Genomic DNA, 21938 nt, shown 5'->3' with positions numbered 1-21938 from the left:
GCTTAAGGAATGTTTACACCTACTATGTAAATTTTCCCTTGGTCATTACTATTCACAACAGGTTACAGACGCGCTGTAAAACTTACCGGTACCGCAATGTGACAAAATTAGGGGGGCGATAACACTAGGATATCATCATTTGACTACTTCTGCTCCTCCCACATCGAGGAAAAAGGACAAATTCATAAGGTCAGTAACAAACGTTCGGAAACTTTGCGTGTGAACCAGCAGCCTATCGATCTGCAGACCACTCACCACCAAAAAGCAACTTTTACACCTTGTTTAATCATTAACTAGCCAAAACTGCTAACCTTTTTTCAAAATTGTTTGAGCTAAGTTCGAATAATGTAAATTTTAATTACGTAGGACGAAAAATGTCATAATTTGAAAGATTTTGCTTTCTCTTTCCCGGTGTGATTTTATTCAAAGTTTACAAGCTTGGAGTCCTACTGCTCGGGCTAACCAAACACTGTTGAAATTGTAAATTATACATAGGTTGATTTGCAAGATTGTTTATTTTGCATAAGGCTATCCTCAGATATTCCACTTGGAGTAGCTATCACCAAACAAAATTCCTAAGGCAACCTTAAACGAGTATATAAAGCGTTTAAGCCTAGAGTAGATTTCATAATGGAAGATTATAGGATTAGCTCTCTGCATTGTGTCTTTTATTCTAAATTCATTTTAAAACAATAAGTAAATAATAAATTCACTAGCATTTATAAGTAGCCTGTGAGATCAACATTCCTTAGAGTTTTGGTGGAAATTCAGTTATATTTTTTCATACAATAAGAATATAATTTCAAAATTAGTGGGCTTTAGTCGTTTTTTGTATAGATATGTTTTAAATAGCGTATAATAGCATAACATCTAGGTTGAATGATAATTTCTATAAAATTCTATTTTTTTATGCAAAAAAATCATCATTTAAAGAGGAAAAGGGAAAGGAACCGACACATATCTGTGGGAAAAAGCTTAGGGTTTTGTCAGACGCTACTTTGCAGGGGGCACCCGACCATAAACTGTCACGCTATAGCAAGTCTATTGGGCATGTATTTATTTAACCTATCAATTTGCGTTTTGAAAATCAAAACAATAACATAATACCAGTCACCTTTGCCTTATCAACCTAAAAGACCTTTTTTTAGGAGAAAATACCCAAACATTAATCCCAGTGCAATTAACGATTTACAGTCTTTTTTTATAAGAACGTCCAGCCTGAGATTTCACCAAATTTTCAGAACATGCCGAGGCTCAGATAGCATTTTTTTCCTTTTTTAGTCCTGATGCGTTCTAGAATGCAGAATCAAATTGTGCTCATCGTAACAACATTATTATTGCTATTGATCATTAGTGTAATTCACTCCCTAATGATTCATTGGGTATAATATTCTTCACGAAAGTTAAGAACGTGGTTAAGAACATATTCAGCCTTAAAATGTCCCAAAAATAGGAACGGCCCAGCCTCAACTGAAAATTAGACGTTCTTATAAAAAAGAGTTGTATCTCACGTTCAACCAAAGGCTTCAGTTCACTAGTTTTAGAGACGTTATCGACCTTTCTTCTTCTAGATTTGCCCCTTTACTAGATTCAAACCCTATCCTCCCTCCCAGCTTAAATACAAACGGCATAGCAGTTTGGCTTCTACTTGGGTGAGACTTACTTAATGTCAAGAAATGCTTGCTTCGCAGGCTTAACGTAATCCTGACTAAGACTAGAACTCCACTGCACTTGGGTTTGTTATATTTTCATATTTTGTAAAGAACGCCCCTCTCTAAAACGCTTCCTATTTATTGAACTCCCCCCCCCCCCCCCCCCGTACCGTCGAAATTTAGTAAACGCCGCGGGCGTTTATTACGGTATGTTTTATTTGGTTATTTGGTGGGTTTGTAGGGGGGGGGGGGGGGGGGGGGGAGGGATTAGAGATTCCACACGGGGAATTTCTATAAAATTGCAACTAGAATCCTTGCTAGTCTGGGTTATGTTTACCTCACGGACGTTTATAGACAGGTCTATTAATATGATTGCCTAACCTTTAACTAGATTTTAATTGATTTCCCTCTGCACTTATTGGAGGCGGGCACCTCGGATACTGGGCTTTCTAACGGGAGATTGATAAATTTGGTAGGCTGGAATGACCTTTGCTCGCTTTAGAAGTCCAAATGACGCGTTTTTCATGTTTTGACAGAATGTCCTTAGCGCACATTGTCCATGGACAGCCGATTTGTTGAACGAATCTATAAGAATCAGCGAGAAAGTTTTGCCAGACAAAGCTAGACAGGGCGCACCCTTTCAAAGTCGCGCGTTTGCAATTTAACGCCCGCCCGTGGGAGCCTTAATGCTTAAGTTATGACTTGTGGTTTTCTTAAAAATTCTGTAGGTTAAGTATATCCGATTGCCAGGAGATATAAAAATAGAATAAAAAGATATCTGCTGTTGTTTGTTTCGCTACGACGGAAAGGTGCAAGATTGAGTGTTTAATGTTATTAGCTTTTTTAGCAAGAAATAGAACTGTTTTCCTGTTTGCCTACTACACGGTGCCATTATTTGTTACCTAGCTCTCTTTCTTGTGGACACCATAAAATTATTTATCATCTAACATCTTTACAAACAAAAGCATATGAAAGTGATCTCATGACAGATGAAATGCGCTACCAAAATGAGAGATGATCAGTTGCGTGACGTCACGCCCTGCGTAGGCGGGGAGGGGTGGGATATTCTTCGGGCTTTGCTTGGTAACCTCTTTATGCATTCAAAAATGGCGGGCGCCCTATCGACACAATCACAGCTGGCTTCCATTTAGTGCAAAAAACGAGCGGTTAAGTCTCTAATACCAGCTTAGAGCACAGCACATTGTTAGAGCGAACTTATTTGGGTGCATTCGAGCTACAGTTGGCTGCAAAAGGTTAGTTTTAGGGATGTTATTCGTGTTGTTTGCCTTTGCATATTTTTTGGGTCGAGCTCTGTCTGCAACCTTTTGAATTCGAACAGCTTCGCCGCTTTCTGGAATACGGTATTTGTTTGTTTCTCCGACAACAACTATGTATTGAGTAACATTCCTTTTGATTTATTGTGCACGTAACGGTTATAGTTCTCAGCGTTTAGGTTCTGAATGTGGTGAAATGTCGAGGGTCATCAATTCGCCGGATTCTTGGCAAATAGTGCGTGTGGACGTTAGGTTTTGCTTGTAAACATTGCGAGCTCGAAAGTCTAGTACCTGCGGATTAAATACGAACCCCTCACGGGGAACCACGTTTGGCTGCGTTTGATTATCATTTCCATATTCAGTAGAGCATTAAAAATAAGGATTCAGTCTTTGTATGTTCTAACCGTATGCTTTTTTCTTTCACACGCTCACAGCTCGCGCTGCGTTCTTAACTTCTTACTCATTCACGAAACAATCACAATTCTGTTTACACATAGGGCAATTTTTGATAATACCTCGTTTTGTGAAATAAGTATTTGTAACTTGCTTCCTACCAATTTGCAAGAACGATACGTCCTTATACCGAATACCATTGTAACTGTTGTTTAATAAAACACAGACATTTTATAGAATCTTTTAATAACTGACCACCTTTTTCAAGTATTGCTATTGCTAAGTACCATCGTTTGGAAAATGACTGATGAATGTTGCGTAAAAAAAACCGTTAGCGTCCTGATTTATCGACGATCCTTACTTGCCAGATAAATCACCTCAAGATCGTCACGACTTCGCTATGTTTGGACGGTAAAAACTTTTGCCCTGTCTTTTAGCTTTCGTCAGTCTACTATGTGTAAAGCTCTCCTCTCCGAGGTCAAAATGTCACTTCGTGTCGGTATTATTTTTGGTTTTGCACATAGAAATATTTTCAAAGAAAACCGATGTATATTAATTTTCTAGATGTTAAAATCATTTTATTAATAATCAATAGCGGTTTATGGTTGGGTCCTGCGGGTGTGGTAAAATCTAGAATCTTTAAACAAACCATTACTAGATGATTCTATCACATTTTAATCTTTCCTATTGTGACATACAACACCCTTCGAAGTGCTTTTATAAGGACTAAAAAACCCCTAATCTGACAGCTTGCCTGATGGAGTTTGTCACAATAAAAGCTGCCTAACCGTCTCTGAAAATTAGAAATTTTATGAGTTCCCATGGGTTTTGGTTTTCATTTGACTCATATAATGATACTATCAGATCTAGTATTTTCTGTGACTGTTGTGTCATACAACCTTCAGTCTAAACTGTCAATTTATGGCGTCTAGTAGACCATGTTTATACTAACCTAAATAGATTTTAATTACGTCTGAGTTTTGTCTGGATACCTAGTGAATTTTTCATTAGCTTCAGATTTTGTACAGAATAAAAAAATCTGTCAAAAGACATATATTGTTTTATTAACTCCATTCCCTCTATTCCATGTTTTGGTACAAATTCTTGGAGCACATTTAGGAAATCATTTGCAATTTAGCCTTATTACTGCTATGACACTCTGTCAGAGAAAGCCTGTATCTTGAATATGCTGAATTATATTGTATATATTCCTGTCTGTTTGGCATCAGCGATTGTTAACCCTATCACAGACTGACTATGCTTGCATTGATTGATAATCTGAGAAGAGATAGGCTTTGACCCAGCAACAACAATATGAGTTTAACTATAATTCTGAGAATAAACCATCCATTTGTCAATCGAATTTTATCAGAGTGACACTTTTAAAGTCACTTTTAAGACCACCCTTTGAATTAAAAAAAACCCTGTTTCTTTTTTAGTAGCAATCAGGATAACAGTCAATATATAAGTTATCTTGAAAGTCAATGGTTAAAATAGTTTTATCTGCGGTGACTGAAAAACAAGTAGCATGAGGAATGTATCATCTTAGCAAATTCCATTGAAAGTACTTGATTGAAAGTACAAAATTATCATATGTTATCAAGCTCAAGTATACCAGTGCCTTCTTGTAATTGCCCTAATGCATACAGATTATATACAGTCATTTTGTTTAAGTCATTTACTTATGATGTTTCATATCTTTTTTTTTTAATTTCAGATAATTCTGATGACATAGTAACAGCCAACTCACTGGATCATCCTAGCCATGTATAATCCTCGGTTTGAGACAATAACAAAAACGGAAGTGCGCCACACTCGCACAGTAAATGGAAAAGTTGTTGCAGATGACTACGATAGTCACATCGACAGGGATGTAAAATATGGGGCCTACTCAGCCAAACGCCTCAAGGGTATTGAGGACAGCTATAACATTGATGGCAGAAGTGAAGGGGGTCTTGTAACCCGTACAAGGGAAATTAATTTTGAGACAATGCATCCATTAAATTCTTACGCTGGTGGGCAGCTTGATGATCCACTTATTCGACACCCCTCAGATGGCGGCTCTGAGGCCAGTGATAGGGAGTACCCTGACGCTAGACACAATAGTAGGTCCAGTATTTCATCCGAACAGGACACTCCACCCAGGAAAGGAAGTACAGGATCACAGACCAAATCATCCAGTGTTACCATGACAATGAGGTCCAACTCACAATCTAGGATGAGTCCATCACCTGCTAATGAAAGTAAGGATAAAATCAGTTCTTGTATAAAACAGGGAACTTGTGATCATGATAAGAGGAGGCAGACTTTTTTCAGACAATGTTGATAATACCACATATAGGTGCATGGAGACATGTTCAAATCAATATTATTATACTGGCCTGTAGCCACTCAACTGGAAGATCTGCTCTTATGAAGGAAAATTGAGTACTACTGGGAGCTACCTAAAGGAAAATGCCCCCCCCCCCCCCCCCCGCGCTCAAAATCCTGGCTACGGGCCTGTTATATATCACTTTTGTAAATTTCCAGATGTATGTTTATATATTTGATTGCTGAGGTACTGAAAATTCTCCCTTATTTGAACAAAATTTCAGTTGGATGGGGTGGTTCTTGCGAAACCATGTTTGGGCCAGGCCTGTCGTACTCTGGTTACCCTGTGAGACCTGACTAGGCTTGTAGCCAGGGGGAGGGGGGGGGTCTATCGTCCTTTTACAGTACTTCACATTTCTTTTGTTTCAGTTTCATTTATATGGGGTGGCTCTTCTAAAACTCCCTGCCTTCAGCCTGTTGTACATTTTTACCTTTTGACACCTGACAATATTTATCTTTGCTTTCAAGTTAACTACAATATTAGCCTTCACATTGGAGAGGTCAAGGGAGATGGTGCAAATGGCAATGTCTACATTGTCCTATTTGGGGACAAAGCAACCACTCCCAAAATCCAGCTGCGCAAAGCTGGGGACAGTCAGAATAGCTTCATACGAGGAGATATGTACAGATTCTCTGTGAACACAGTTGATGTTGGCAAGGTAGGTATTATTTTAGAATTATGCAATTACATTTTTGGTACCTACAAGTGCATTTAGATGCTAGCCTTTTTTTCTTTTTTATATAGGTGCAGTAATAAGGTTAATCACCTGAAAAGACTTTTCCAATGTCAGAAATGCAATTTAACTATATTTTTTGGAAGAAATTGCTATGTTTACTATGCATTGTCCACTGAAACATTCTATAAGACACCTGATTATCCCTTTTCCTGTGCTGTGCTGTGCACATAAAACATAACCATAAACCATTATTGATTTTTCAATGGATTTTGCCCACTCTTGGTGTGGTTACAGTGTATGTCTTGAAGTCTTTGGAAATTTAACTATTGTGTGATTGTTTGGTCTTTGCCCAGATGTTTTGTTCTTTGTATGCATTCTGGAATAGTTTAAATCCAGACACACTTGATAGTTTGCTTTTGTCTGTGTAAGATCAAATGCACCAAGGCTTCTAAAAAATCTGACAATCATGCTAAGAGGCAGAGGGTTTTCTTCCTCATTATTTTTGTTGTTGTTGAAAACTTTCCATGGCACTCTGTGGGTATAGAAATCAGGATTGGGTATTTTTTTTGGTGTCTGATGCCCATCATGTTAATAGCTGAGGGAGTTTCCCTTTGTAATCGTGCTTGCTATCCTTGTTAACATTAACTCGATTTTCTGTACAGATTGACAGGATCAAGTTGAGTCATGATCACATGGATTTTGGTTCAGGCTTCTTTGTCAAGGAAGTGCTCATCCATGTGCCCATGACTAAGGAGGAGTTCACCTTCCCATGTAACTTCTGGCTATCACAAGAGCGACAGGAGGTCATGCCTGACAGAGAGACCACTCGCTCACCACCCATCAGTAAGTGCTTTCAAATCTCTGTCCGGGTACTGCCAATTTGCAGCTCCCTCCATAAAGAAATGATACCAAATCTATCAGAACCCCTTCCATGAGAGATTGATGACAATTTATTAAATTGGAAGAAAAATTGGTGGGATAAAAAAAGTAGTATTAATGATATTATTTCTTTTCGGAACGGTAGTTACAAGATCCGAATTTTTTTTATATGCAAGTGTCTGCGATACTTTTTATCATAATTCCATTTCTCATGTTTTGTCTTTCAGCCCAGCAGTATGATGTCTCTATGCAGCTCGGCCGTGTGTTCAACCCTAATGCCAAGCTCTACCTTCAGCTTTGTGGAGACAAGGGGGAGAGTAGCAGGATCGTTCTAAGACCCACAGGGGGACCTACCGATACATTCCAGGAAGGAAAAGTTTATAAGTTTTCAGTGGAAATGCCGACTGTTGGAAAGGTGTGTACATTAATCTGTTGCTTGTAATGAGAGTGCACGATCAGTAGGAGCTGGGACTTTTATCGACTCTATTGGGTCAACACTTTATATTGAATGGCCTGCATCTTGAAAACCCACCAACATCTGGTTTATTCTCAGAGCTTATTGTTGAATGTTTATCTGAAAGAAAATATAATGCATAGCTGCCCGATCACTGTTAGACAAACACTTACAATTACAGTGCTTAAAAACACAAAGTAAGAATACATTTGCAACAAAAGCTGAGAACAACGCTCTCGCAAAAAGTACAGATTTGAAAGGAAAATTAAAAATCTGTCATTGATTCCTTTTAGTTGTGACATTGCTTTTCATTGTTATCTTATGTCTAATGAACTTAGAATCTTCTGTCTAATGAACTTAGAAGTGTAAAAACTTATTGTCATTCCCTCTTTCCGATTGCATTGGTGTCTACAGTTCTAAACGAATTACACCAATAAAGGACATATTTGGTTTTCGCTCTGAACTAGCTATTTTCTGTTCCTTCGTCCTGCCAAGATGCTCTCTTACATTCTTACAGCCTCGACTTGCGGTTCCTTCGTCCTCATGCCGAGATGCTCTCTTACATTCTTACAGCGTCTACTTGCGGTTCCTTTGTCTTCATGCAGCCTCTCTTTGCGGTTCCTTCGTCTTCATGCAGAGACCTTTTTTACATTCTTACAGCCTCTCTTCGCGGTTCCTTCGTCCTCACACCGAGACCTTTTTTACATTCTTACAGCCTCTCTTTGTGGTTCCTTCGTCCTCATACCGAGAACTCTTTTACTTTTTTACAGCGTCTCTTTGTGGTTCCTTCGTCTTCATGCAGAGACCTTTTTTACATTCTTCCAGCGTCTCTTTGTGGTTCCTTCGTCCTCATACCGAGACCTCTTTTACATTTTTACAGCCTCTCTTTGCGGTTCCTTCGTCTTTTTGCCGAGACCTCTTTTACTTTTTTACAGCGTCTCTTTGTGGTTCCTTCGTCTTCATGCCGAGACCTTTTTTACATTCTTACAGCCTCTCTTTGCGGTTCCTTCGTCTTTTTGCCGAGACCTCTTTTACATTCTCTTACAGCCTCTCTTTGCGGTTCCTTCGTCTTTTTGCCGAGACCTCTTTTTCATTCTTACAGCCTCTCTTTGCGGTTCCTTCGTCTTTTTGCCGAGACCTCTTTTACATTCTTACAGCCTTTCTTTGCGGTTCCTTCGTCTTTTTGCCGAGACCTCTTTTACATTCTTACAGCCTCTCTTTGCGGTTCCTTCGTCTTTTTGCCGAGACCTCTTTTTCATTCTTACAGCCTCTCTTTGCGGTTCCTCCGTCTTTTTGCCGAGACCTCTTTTACATTCTTACAGCCCCTCCTTGCGGTTTGTCAGTAATCACATTTCCGTGATGGTCTTAAAGATTCTTACCATTTAATATTCGCTCTTTACGATTTAAATCAAAATTTCTCTGTTATCCCTAGTTGGATAGGATTCGTATCGGCCATGACTCCCACGGCCCCGACAAGGGGATCTACGTAGACGAGGTAGAGGTGACGCCCAAAGGGGAAGAGCTCATCTTCTTCCCCTGTGCCTGCTGGCTGGCTGAAGATATCGGCGATGGCAAGGTGGAGAGGGACGTTCTCATGGGCCACGCCCCTGCCCCCATGGGGACAGGTAAGAGACACCGCAAATATGGCTAGGGCATGGGGTCCACAGATAGCTTCTCTTGGGGGGGGGGGTCTGCATATCCAACTCAAGGCCAATGGCATCGCTATTTGTGCGCGGCCCGCCCCGATACGCGAAAAAAAAAATTCCAATTAGCGGTAAATTCTTCGCGATATTGCTGTTTCAAAGTCGTCATTATAGTGAATAAAATCAAAGGCCGTTGTTGCCTCCTAAAAAGGTATTATCGTAAATAAGGTAAAATATCGTTTGGCTTTGTGGTTGACAAAAAAGCGACCCAAGTCACCGATGTTCCCAATATTCTCATCTATTACGCCTGAAGATCGCGCTTGTTCGTGATGTCGGATTAGTGAACATTCTTTCGAGTAGTATTAGCAATCGATAGTAGTTCCAGGGGGTTCATTAGGCCCCGGCGGCCGCCGGCTATTTCCCACCGAGCGCAGGCTACTTTTTTTGAAAATTCGACTTAAGTTTTATTTGAACTAAAATCTCCACCGCCTACTCTGAAAGTTAATGAAAGCTCTGAGTTCCCTAGGGGCTGCATCGCAAGCTCGTATTACGTGCCCGCAGCGGATGAACTTGTCTAGGGCCGGCCCCGTCAAGACGACAAACTGAGCTGGGTTGGCAAGGCAACCGATCTGTACGTGAATTTGAATATCCAATAACCTGTCTTAATATGTCATTTCCAAATGTCGGCACTTTTCGATCTGGGCTTGAATATATTAAGATTTAAGCGAACATTTTATTTTTGCGTTATTTTTGCTAAATGTGGCAATGAATTTGAATTTCTACAAAGGAACTTTTCTTGATTTTACCATAAGTGCTTAAAAGGTGCGCATTTAACTTCATTTAGTGATAATTATTTGTCTTTTCTTGTGTACAAGTACTTACCGTTTTGTGATCTTTCGCCACTGGATGCATAGTTTTTGCCATCAACCCCTCTCACAGTGGGATTGGTCTCATCTCACACGAATACACAATGCCTAGAAACATAGCATTCTATCATAGGCATCTAGAATCGCTGGACGATGTCTAAGCGACGGCCGTTTTTCGCAACCATTTTCCTTGGTGTGAACTCGCTAATCCACTACCGGCACCTAGCTGATTAGCATATCAATCCGTGCCGTTCTTCTTATTGGTTGTTTACCATCACGGGGCTGCATGTTGACAAGCATGGCGGCGGGCCCCGAGGACGGTTCGACCCCAAACAGGGCCGTGAATGGTACAGTATAACCATCACTTGACCATTTCTTATCTTTCTTGTTGCTAGTGAAAAACAAACGGAGATCATTTGCTCGAGCGATGTTTATACTCGTAAATCATTATAGCTTGGAAAATATGTTTTGCGTGAGACCGTTAAATAACCACAAAGCAATTTAAAGTGCTATCCCATCGCTCTTTTTCGCAAAACAAGAAATGTTTTTCGCATAGAAAAAGGCCGCACAGCCATGTAGTATGCTTTGGTGTTGTTATGACGTATTTTTTGATGGTCGAGAAAAGTCTTTTCGCGAAAATGTACGACTTTTTGGGTCGATAACTATCAGACAATGTTTCTGTAACCTTAGTAGCACCTTTCTGTTACCATGTATCATACAAGAATTAACACATTTTCGTAAAGTTATTGTTATTGTTCTGCTTTTATCACGTCTAAGCATAGTTCTTTTTCATTTCCAACCATTTTTTTTAATTCAAATCTCGCTTACTTTACAATTTAAATTCGAGGCATTCGCTGTATGCGCGTTTCAATTTGCTTAGTTATGCTGTGTACTTTCTATAACAAAACAGAGGTTCAATTAGTGTTTATCAAACGATTAACCTGACTGGGAGAGAAGTTTGGCTGCCCCCACGTTCAGCCAATCCTTGCCTGCTTCTCTTGTTATCTGTTGTCTTTTAGTAAATCTCTGAGCTACCGACACCTATAACTACCTAGATCAAAAGCGCGGATTTAATCTTCAAACGTGCTATTATTGTATCCCTGAAAAGCTTCTTTATCGTCGAGCTAATGGCAAAATACGAGGTGTCGGTGGCGAGACTGAGAGAGAGGAAAAAAATAAGAATTTTATTTCACAGATATTTGCACATTGCGGGTCGCAACTAAAGTGGTATTATGGTTGCCAATTAAATTGACAGCTATTTAATTCTGTTTGTCATTTTTCAAAAAGGGCATGCTTTAATTATAATCTTGTTCCCACGGTTAATAGCTTCCTTTAGTTTTGTGATTATTATCTTTATATATATAAAAAAAGAATCAGAGTGTTCTTTGTTTTTGCCTGCGTGTTTTAAGCCTGTACATTTTCCTCTCAGCTTTGGAGCATGGATACGAGAGTACTGTATGTACGAATTATGATCTTGTTCCCGCGGTTCATGGCTTGATTTGTGTTTGTGGTTATTATCTTTATAAAAAAAAAAAAAGAATACGAGTACTCTCGTTTTTGTTAACATGTGTCATGGCTGTACATTTTCCTCAGCTCTAGAGCATGGAGCCGGCTGTAGCCTTTTTGCAGGCAGTTGATTTTCTATTCGCGAAAAAACTTGATTTGTTGGATAATTTGCCGCCATGCCACCATCTACGTGCGGTCCCGCGGCCAAGCGAATGCTAAAATCAAAAGTAAATTTGTGTTGTGGAGGGTTGGGGTGGAGCGTGAGAAGCTGTCGTCTCATCTTTCCCCGCGACCGCGCGTAGCCATGTTGCACCCTATTAGCTGTTTTCCGCGATTAAGGACAGAAACCTAGCAATGGACATGCAACCTTTGAGACCGATAAAGCCATACGGACACTCTTTCATTCTGACCAAGTATAAAATATTTGTTCTTATTTTATAAGCCGAGTATAAAATATTTTTTCTTAACACAAAGTAGTTAAGGGCGGGCATCTTGATAGCTCATGGTGGGTTTTATACGATAAGTAATAATTATATAGTCATCATTGTATAAGTCGCAAACAGTGATTTGAAAGTACATGTTATTACAGAAATTGAAATTAACGAAGTGGAAAATGTGGAAAAAGACGCTTCGAATGACCTTGAATAACTTAAGACTCTTTAAATAACTGCTCTCTTAACCTCCCCCCATGGGAGATGTAAAAAGAACAGTGTCATTCGGAAACACGATAAAATATATTTCACAGGAGAGCCTTCGAAGGTTTACTGACTTCTTATAAGTAATCTCAGTTCTTCTTGACATTTCAGATGCAACACACACGGTGTCTGTACGGCTGGGCGAGGTTCTTAACTACAATGCGCAACTGTATGTGTACCTCATCGGTAGTCGCGGGGAGACCAGCAGGGTCCCACTTAAGCCTGATGGACCCCTGGAGAGGGACAAATTCTACAAGTTCCCCCTGGCTTTGACTGTCGATATTGGAACCGTAAGTCGCGTTTTCGTGTTTTTTTTTTTTTTTGGTGGTGGGAGCCGGGTTTTGCACAGCCGCTCTTTGTTTTGCCTTTGGAAAGCTTTCCTCCTTAAAATTTTCGTTTAGGAAATCTTTCCGTGACCGACACCAAGTTTGGTGGAGGGAAACCGTTGCGTGACCGACGTGAGGTTAGAGGGGGGAAATTATTGCGTGACCGACACCAGGTTTTGTGGAAGGGATATCAGTTGCGTGATCGATCTCCCTTCATATGAAACGAATAAAGGGTCTGACAATCAGGCAAAAAGACTGACCTCTGACATATTCTAATGTATTCTGTCACAGATCGAGAAAATTGTCTTGGGCCAGAACAGCCGTGGGTACGGCCAGGGTGTGTTTGTTGACGAAGTAGACGTCCAGCCCACCAACCAGCCACCAGTCCACTTCCCCTGCCAGTGCTGGCTCGCTGAGGATGTCTGGGACAGCTGCACTGAACGCGAACTAGAGCCCGGGGTCCCTGTGGAAAAACCCTCAAGTGAGTACCCATACTTAAAGCCGCATTATCACCAGTTTAAAAGACAAAATAATCTATTAGGATCTGAGATATTTAATAGGCCATCCGCTCTAAATTATCAATCACATCCTCAAAAAAACTTCCAATAGACACACTGCTTTCAATATTTTGAAATATTTTTCGCGTTTTCCGTTAAAAATTATCGGATATTGTTAGGTAATCGACAGGAAGTAAACTGGTGACAATGCGGCTTTAAGTGAGGCGCAACTCTCTAACAATACTTACGCTAAGCAATTGTCTCCCTACTGATAATCATTTTCAGACCCCCCTCCGCACGGAGCCATCAAGTTTGCTTTGTTCTCCCTCCCCTTCACCTTTGGCCGATTATTATTTTAAGGTTAACTCAACCCTTTTAAACAATGAACCGGTACCTTTTCTCGATCATGTATTTTTTTTTTTCATACACCATATGGAGCATATATTTTTTTCTGTAGACACGACGTACGAGCTGGAGTTCAAGACTGGCGACCAACCAGGCGCCGGGACGGACGCCAACGTGACCTTGCAAATCTTCGGAGCCAAAGGTCAGACGGAGAAGATAATGTTACGCCAGGAAGGGCGCACGCGTACCCTGCAGCGCTTTGACCGCGGAAGGACCGACAAGTTCGACGTGCAGACCATGGACGTGGGGGAGGTTCGTAGTGCTGCTTAACCAAACGTTCTTAGAATTTATTACAACCATGGACGTGATAGCCTGCGACGGCTTGCGAATATTCTAAAATTTGACCTTCCTCGCCACTTGAACAAATGTTTTTTCTTTGATTTAGAATTGCATGGGAGCGTAAAGTGCCGACGCGGTTGAACTTGTAGTGTTGTCTCATCTCGCTCTAGTCTTTAATTACCTCCCGATTGTAAATAGCAGTTTACAGTCGAAACGTCCCGACCAATAGTGGGGACCAAAATGAGTACTTCATATTCTCATGTCGGCATATTTGTTGCATCAGGTGTACAAGGTTCGTATCAGTCACGACAACACCAACCCCGACCCCGCGTGGTTCCTGGAAAAGCTGACTATTTACGTGGAAGACCAAGACCAGAAGTACATCTTTCCTGTCAACAACTGGATAACTATAACCGAGAACGACACCAGAGCCACTGTGGATATGGAGCCAAGTAAGTAAGATCTCTAATCTGGAATGAGTTTCCAAGAGTTTCCAAGAATTCCGCTAGCTTTGTTTTGAGTATTGCCATCCCTGAAAAATTTTAGACTAAAAAATAAAATTGAGCCGTTTTTGTTTTGTAATATTGGGTTTCTACGCTGGCTGGAACAAGTATCTTTTTGGTAGAGAGTTTAGTAGCCTACGAAACGTGTGATCTACGGCTTTGAATTCTCAGTGGAAATTTAATTGTCCGTGCTTATGTTTAATTGATTTTCTCATGATTTTGTTGTTTTGCAGTTTTTGAGGAGCCCATCGCGAGGATAGAGAGAGAAGTCCCCGTCATGGCGGGTAAAGAACTTAAGATTCTTATATAGCCCATGTGACGCTGTTTAAAAGCTCGCCTTTTCTTATGCTCAATCAATCGACGCTTTTTCAGCAAAGCTGTCCGATGTTGGCACTGCTCGCACGGGCTTTAGACCATTCCTGACTTATCGTGTTTGCGAGGTTCTGTGTACTCATGTGTTCTGTCTTTTTACAGAGTACCCGTATCTAAGCCAGCAAATGGTCTTATACACAGGTAACGAAAAGCTCTTTGTTTTTATATACATACACGCGATACACACGAAAAACAAACATTGTAAGGCAGATCCTCGCATGGTTGTCCAAGAACAATGGGCAGAGGGTGTAGGTAAAGTTTTCTTGTTGACTATATTCGTCTAAGTCTAATAAGCAAAAGTGAGCTAATTTTGCTAGAGGGGGATTTTAAAATCCCACTGTAGGCTTCCTCTATGCCAGGTTTGGTCCATTTCCATCTGCTTGATTTGGCTGTTCAACCCGACAGATCAATGACCATTAAATAAACATGCACGGCTATTTTTGTTATTTCGCATTATTTCGACTGTTCTCGTGTGAGGCCCGTTTAAAGTGGTTCTATTTACAGTCTCGTTCAGGTTGGGACCGCTGAAGGATCCCTTCACAGAAATCTTCCTGATTCTTCACGGCGAGTCGGGCGACTCGGAGAAGATACCGCTAAAATCTGCTCACGGTAATCGGCTAGTCAGCGGCAAGAACTACAAAGTTATCACAGAGATACCGGACATCGGACAGGTAATGGATCGGGACACATTGGTTATTCTTCATGTTCCTTAACCTGTAGCACTCTTATAGAAAAGGCCTGTCTGTCTTGAGACTGAAGTTCTGGGAAAGCTTGCCCCCCAATTTAAAGCCGCATTGTCACCGGTTTACTTCAGGTCGATTACGTAAGAATCTCCGATGAGTTTTAACTGAAAACACGAAAAATATTTCAAAATATATAAAGCAGTGTGTCTATTGGAAGTTTCTTTGAGGATGTGATTGATAATTTAGAGCGGATGGCCTGTTAAATATTTCGGATTCGAATGGATTTTTTGTCTTTTAACGGTTGAGGTTTCCGTCGGATCTCTGGAAGTAAACTGGTGACAATGCGGCTTTAATATATATATATATTTTTTTAGATCAAAGGTGCTACGGTCGGGCACGACTCCGTAGGTCCCAATAAAGGAGTGTTCGTGGAAGAGATCGATGTGTCGGCCCCAGCTGAGCGACCCACTCAGTTTCCATGCCGCTGTTGGCTAGCCGAAGACGAGGACGACGGACAGACAGTGCGCAAGCTCAGACCAGGAGAGACGCTGACCTATCCTTATGAAAGTAAGTTGGCTCAAGTTGATGTTAGATGATCGCATTTTTTTTTTCTCCTTAGTGGCTTCGCCAGCCTCCATTGTGTTGTCTCAGTAGTTATAGAGCCAATTAAAAACACATTTGCATCGTTTCATTTACAATCTATTTGGTATATTTAACAATTAAATGAAGTAAGCCTAATATGAAGATGTGATTTTGGGTGGCCTTTTCTATTATTCTATCCGAAGCGGTACGGGTCCTTAAGAACCTCAAAATTTGGCTATTTTGATAATCTGATCTTTTATGTGTAGTACATGTTATCGTCATCTATGTGGCCCTTTCTTAAGCCTTTTCCCGTGTGTTTTTGTGTGTTCCACTGATATGTTTGGGTCCTCCTTGCCAGTTCTGTTCAAGCTCGGCGAAGTTCTCAACCCAAACGCGAAGCTCTTCATGGTGATTTACGGGACCAAGGGAGACTCGGGCAAACTCTACCTGTCGCCCTCGGACGGCAGCAAATTCGCAAAAGGTCGCAAGTACAAAGTGATAGCTGACGTCAGGGATATTGGAGATGTAAGTGGAATTTGTGCTCTTATGCTGGGTTTTCACTAGCGAAGGAAACGGAGTAGGGGCTTGCACGTGTGTAAAAATCAGCGCAAAGGAGGCGAAAGCAGGGAAGGAAAAGGGACCGTTCCGTTTCTTCCTTAACCGCTTTCGTTCGATGTTCACACACGAAGTATCCTCCGTCTAGTACTGTCCTTGCCTTACTCTGCTAGTTAAAATGAGCCTTCTACCTGGAATTGCGATATTTCGTGACACTTTATTTTCGCGATTTTCCTATTTTCGTCAAAACCAGATAACCATTTTTTCGGATAATAAAATCAATAAAAACAAGTGGAATTAAAATGTGCTGTAATCATCAAAGCTAAAACAATTTTTAACCAAAAGATGTGTGGGCTGAATTTAGTTAAATTTAGTTTAATTAAAATCTGTAAAAGTCCAACTCAACCCCTTACTATAATATATGTACATTACTGTGCTATGTGTACATTAGATGACTAAATAGACAAGGTGTTTCCATAAAGCTTATTAAACGGCCAATATTTCCCCCAAAGGCTTCTTGTGTACTCACTTAATTATCGCGTACCCCAATTTTCGCGACACTTAATTTCCGCGTCACTTTATTTTCGCGAATCTTTTAAAATCGCGAAATTTAAGTGACGCGAAAAGTGAGTGTAATTAGACAGCAATACTTGTAATGTGGAACAAATATATTTTATTGGCAATAAGAAGCTCTCTGCTTTTATTTGTACAGACTTAAATTTGTAATAGTGATGTTGCATGAGTAGCTATCAAGTTGCGCGGTTTTCAATGGAAGTAAATTGCCATTTCGATTGTTTGCGTTCTACCGGCCTGTGGCGTGACAGCAGAAGACAACAATTCTCACTCGAGTGCAGGCTGTTTGTTTGAAGTGGTGAATATCGATTGTTGAAGTCGACGGACCATCCAATTTACTTTTGAATAAATAACGAGTATGTTATTTAGCTTAAATATCTTTGATATTTCCTGGCGTCAATTTGACCAAGAAAATCATTTTCCAGGTCGATCATGTCCGTCTAAGCCAGGAAGGTCCAGGAAGGGGCGTGTTCCTGGAAGAAGTGGAAGTGCGCGCCAAGGACAAAGACCCTGTCATATTCCCGTGCCAGTGCTGGTTGGACGACAGCGAAGGCGATGCACAGAAATCTCGCGTTCTCAGGCCTGGGGAATCCTTCACCAAGCCGTATCTAAGTAAGATCGCGTTGTTACCCATGTAGTAGGTGGCATAGATTAATGAGGACACCATTGGGGCAAGGATACTGTCCCTAATGAGTTGTGATTTTGTATGAAAACCTATGATTTGTTCCGAAAAAAAGCCTCCTTTGACTTTATTAACGGATGTCCTTATCAATCGGGTAAATCTAACAGAAAATATATATCATTTTTGTTGAGGCCTTGATAACTGTCCTTAATAACTAGGTACCATACATCCACTGTACTTGTTGTCGTTGACAGGTTTCTTCTTTTTCTGTTCTGTGACACATTACTTTCAGTGTTGGTCTGTTTTTTTTTTTGTTGTTGAATGTTTGATCGTGATGGTTTTTTTTATATAATTGCATATACTGACTAAATATCTACGTATAATTAAAAAATCTTTATTGCTTTCGACCGTCAGTCTGACTTTCTTATCAATATGTTATCCCAATGGCTAAACAAGGCGTAATTTTTAAAAAAAATTCGCATTCTATTCCAGTTCGATTCAGACTCGGCAAAGTTCTTGACCCAGACGCCAAGCTGTACATGGTCATCCACGGCACTCAGGGAGACTCCGACAAACTCTACCTGACCCCCTTGGACGGAAGCAAATTCGCACCGGGAGGAACCTACGAAGTCGTCGCCCACGTGCCCGACATCGGCGACGTAAGTTGATGGGCGTGCTCAATGGGAGCCTAAGGTTAATGCGAACCACTTCCCAACCTTTAAAACGTAGTACATAGTGAATATAAAAGACATACGAATGGCTGCGGCAAGCCTGCATAGTGGCTCTGCTAGTGCAGCTTCGAGGCTAAGGGTAAAGGTTTACACCACACATTGTAGACATCTTGGTTTCGTTTGACCCTTGTGTGTATAACACATAACATTACTTTGCTTATCTTACCTGATTAAGCGTTTAGGCAAGGAGATACCCAAGGCAACTCTGCTTGGGCCCATTACAGTGAGATATCAGTGCCACCTATGTGTAATCTATGCGCTTTAGTTACCCCCAAAACTCTTCCCTCATTCTCCTATAAACATTGACTTATAGCCCTTGCAAGCAAGAGGTAACTTTTCCTTCTTCTGATTATTGCAGATTGACGAGATCGAGCTCGGCCAGGAAGGTCCAGGAAGGGGCGTGTTCGTGGAGGAAGTGGAGGTCTACCCGCAGGACAAGGACCCCGTTATTTTCCCGTGCAGGTGTTGGCTTGATGATAGCCATGGCGATGGCCAGAAATCGCGTGTCCTCAGACCCGGGGATGCTCTCACATCGCCATATGAGAGTAAGTCTAAAGATTATAAGTTTATAACAACACGCCATACACAGTGCCAAACTCTTTTGATGGACCATCGAGATAACGATACATCTTCCAATTTGGTTAGGTGCACCATCATCATTTATTCAGTACTCATTCGGTTTTCGTTCGTAACATCTTCGGCGCGACTACGAGCATGTCCGGCAGTTCTGAGATGTAAAGCTCGGGAATATACCGCGAGATCTAGTTTTTCAAATGTTAAATTGATAACTCTGCCTCTAAAACAGTTGTTAATAAATAGGAAGGTACAAGTAATGTATCTAGTGTCAAGCGGCCATGACTTAAACATTTAACATTAATACACTTGTACCCTTACGGTACAACTTAATAACCGTCATTTAAATAAACAGTTAAAGTGCATCTGAAGGAATAAAAGCTATTTCCTCCAAAACGGTTCATTCATTGATATCTAATATCTCCTATGCTAAAAGAATCGCTATTATCAAAAAAATCATTTTTTTCTAAATCCCCGATTCTTTTACAGCCCTTTGGATAATTTTTTGGTAATAGCGTTCTTCTAGCCTATCGATGAATGAAACCTTTTGGAGGATATCGCTTTTATTCCTTTAGATGCACTTCAAATAATTGATATAAATCTCAGAAATAACAATAGTCATTAAATGTAAATCTAATGCTACTAATCGTCTAACCAAGGAATAAAAAACCGCATCAAATCAACTGGAAGCATGATAATTCGAAGCCTGGAGCGTAAACCAAAGATAAGGTCTTCCTCTTTGGTAGAAGGTAAATAAAGCGAAAAAATATCCCAATAAAAAATAATGATAAGCTAAATAATTAAGCCAATGAAAGTAAGCGCCCTAGGCTTAGTAGGCCAAAAAGACACGCTCATTATTATAACAATTTTTAGATAGGACCACTAGTTTTTATTCAGATTACAAGAAAAGAAGGAACTTCATTTAAACTTTCAGATAAAATGCCAACAATCGTAATGACCTGTTACCATCGTATAAAGAACTACGCGGCCAACCCAAGCCACTCTGTCAAACGTTTAAATGGAAGATGGGAAACGTGATATATCAATGAAAATTTACAAAATGATTGTCTGTGTTTTAGTCATCTTCAGACTGGGTGAGGTGTACAACCCCCGCGCCAAGCTCTATATGATTATCCACGGCACTGAGGACGACTCGGAAAAGCTCTACTTAACACCCGAGGACGGACGCCCATTTGTCAAGGGGCAGACGTACAGAGTCGTTGCAGACATCGGCGATATCGGAGACGTGAGTTTTCTACTATTGCAAACTGTTATGATAGGCCTAATTGTATGAGTTGACAAGTTGTAGAAGAAAGAAATGGTATAACTAGAAAGACTTCCCCCAAGAAGGGGGTTTTAGGCGCGGTAAAGACAAACAAACTTGTTAAGTATTATGTTGTACGCTTCTCTGCAAAAGTGTAGCGTGCAACTGTGCAATTTTCCCTTTTAACGACCGGAAATAGGGTAGTGCTGTCGACATTTCCAGAATAAGTCCTCCGTAAAGGAATCCACGTTTTATGGTGCTTACTCGGCTATTTGCTACTTCTAGATCAAGACCGTAGAGCTTGGCCAGGAAGGTCCAGGCAGAGGCGTGTTCGTGGAGGAGGTGGAAGTACGCGCCAAGGGCAAAGACCCTGTCATATTCCCGTGCCAGTGCTGGTTGGACGAGAGCGAGGGGGATGGACAGACCACGCGTGTCCTTACGCCGAACGAGCCGGTCGCACCCATGCAAGAGGGTAAGCACCATATTTCCTAATAACATGGTTTAAGGGGTATCTGTCAGCCGCTATTTCGCGGCCAAGCAAGATACCAAGTGAGAGAAAGCATCCATTTCCATCGGCTGATTATGGAAAGATAGTGCGATGTATTTTATTTAATTCCATAATTGAAGTATTGAACTTTGTTTTAAGAAGAGTATTCCGAAATCCTATCAAATAATTACCTTTCAATTTTGAATGATTACGAAACCAAACGTGTGGCTGACTAGGAATCTTTAACCTATAGATATTTTATATAACGCGACGTTCGAGACGGGAGACATCCCATTCGCTGGCACCGATGCCAACGTCTTCCTACAAATGACCGGAGAAGAGGGTACGACAGGCAAGATCGAGTTCGGCCAAGATGATGGCGCACCCACGCGCTTTGGCAAGGGCAGGATTGACAAGTTCGCTGTGGAGACCATTGACGTTGGGAAGGTGACCGGCATGCATCACGCGCATCATGCATAAGTCGACCCTAGTTCCTAGATTTTTTCAATGTTATACGCCCTATTTTGTTGTTCATTTTATTCATTCTTTTCTCGCGTATTTGATTAGCTGGCACAGATTTAGGAGTTTAGGCTAAGGTTAAACTAATTTGCTGTAAGATGAGCTCGAATTCCTCTTCCAGGAGCACACACATCAATCAAGTAGCACATCTATTCAGGATTTTCACTGTATTTTTAATTTACTGTAAGCCTACACATCAATCAAGAAATACTTTAACTCCCTACACATCAATCAAGAAATAGTTAATCTCCCTACACATCGAAGAAGTAGTAAATCTCTTCAGTATTTTCACTGTTTTGTTAATTTTTCTGTTAGCTGACGAGTGTGCGGGTCGGGCACGATAATACCGGACGCAGCCCGAAATGGTTCCTGAAGCAGCTGATGATCGACATCCCCTGCCGCGACGAGCACTATGTGTTCCCCTTTAACGACTGGATCACTGGCGATGAGGTCGACTTACAGCCAGGTACGTTCTACACACAAAATATGAGAAAACATGTTTTTTTACGACGGATAGTTAAGGGAGTCGAACGTTTTTCTTATTCAAGTTTCGCTGTA

General features: G+C 40.9%; 1 protein-coding gene and 2 long non-coding RNA genes across 4 annotated transcripts in view; 1 reads left to right on the top strand and 2 right to left on the bottom strand.

Moving 5' to 3' along the window:
• Positions 1-3978: 3978 nt before the first annotated feature.
• LOC125561149 lies at positions 3979-10442 on the bottom strand. Its single transcript, XR_007307157.1, has 2 exons — positions 10225-10442; positions 3979-5553 (listed from the first exon to the last, which is right to left on the bottom strand). It is a non-coding gene; the product is annotated as an uncharacterized LOC125561149 (long non-coding RNA).
• The window catches only part of LOC5522270 (lipoxygenase homology domain-containing protein 1), a 35631-nt gene continuing 18777 nt past the window's right edge, over positions 5085-21938 (top strand). The window contains exons 1-21 of one of the 2 annotated variants that reach the window (XM_032367742.2): positions 5085-5562; positions 6158-6348; positions 7029-7209; positions 7473-7660; positions 9132-9324; positions 12521-12699; positions 13027-13216; positions 13690-13889; positions 14200-14368; positions 14653-14703; positions 14894-14932; positions 15296-15462; positions 15849-16041; positions 16415-16581; positions 17610-17796; positions 18299-18465; positions 18896-19082; positions 20190-20356; positions 20660-20846; positions 21115-21308; positions 21696-21846. In XM_032367742.2, the coding sequence (XP_032223633.2) occupies positions 5085-5562; positions 6158-6348; positions 7029-7209; positions 7473-7660; positions 9132-9324; positions 12521-12699; positions 13027-13216; positions 13690-13889; positions 14200-14368; positions 14653-14703; positions 14894-14932; positions 15296-15462; positions 15849-16041; positions 16415-16581; positions 17610-17796; positions 18299-18465; positions 18896-19082; positions 20190-20356; positions 20660-20846; positions 21115-21308; positions 21696-21846 (3826 nt within the window). Of the gene's footprint in view, positions 5563-6157; positions 6349-7028; positions 7210-7472; positions 7661-9131; positions 9325-10477; positions 10556-12520; positions 12700-13026; positions 13217-13689; positions 13890-14199; positions 14369-14652; positions 14704-14893; positions 14933-15295; positions 15463-15848; positions 16042-16414; positions 16582-17609; positions 17797-18298; positions 18466-18895; positions 19083-20189; positions 20357-20659; positions 20847-21114; positions 21309-21695; positions 21847-21938 lie in introns of those variants that run through there. The other variant, XM_032367744.2, reaches the window with a different exon arrangement.
• On the bottom strand, positions 7414-9204 carry LOC125561150. Its single transcript, XR_007307158.1, has 2 exons — positions 8616-9204; positions 7414-8560 (listed from the first exon to the last, which is right to left on the bottom strand). It is a non-coding gene; the product is annotated as an uncharacterized LOC125561150 (long non-coding RNA).

Source organism: Nematostella vectensis, chromosome 3 (assembly GCF_932526225.1).
Source record: "Nematostella vectensis chromosome 3, jaNemVect1.1, whole genome shotgun sequence".
Lineage (NCBI taxonomy): Eukaryota > Metazoa > Cnidaria > Anthozoa > Actiniaria > Edwardsiidae > Nematostella > Nematostella vectensis.
Note: the sequence above shows the minus strand (reverse complement) of the source record. Positions and strands in the feature narration are given on the sequence as shown.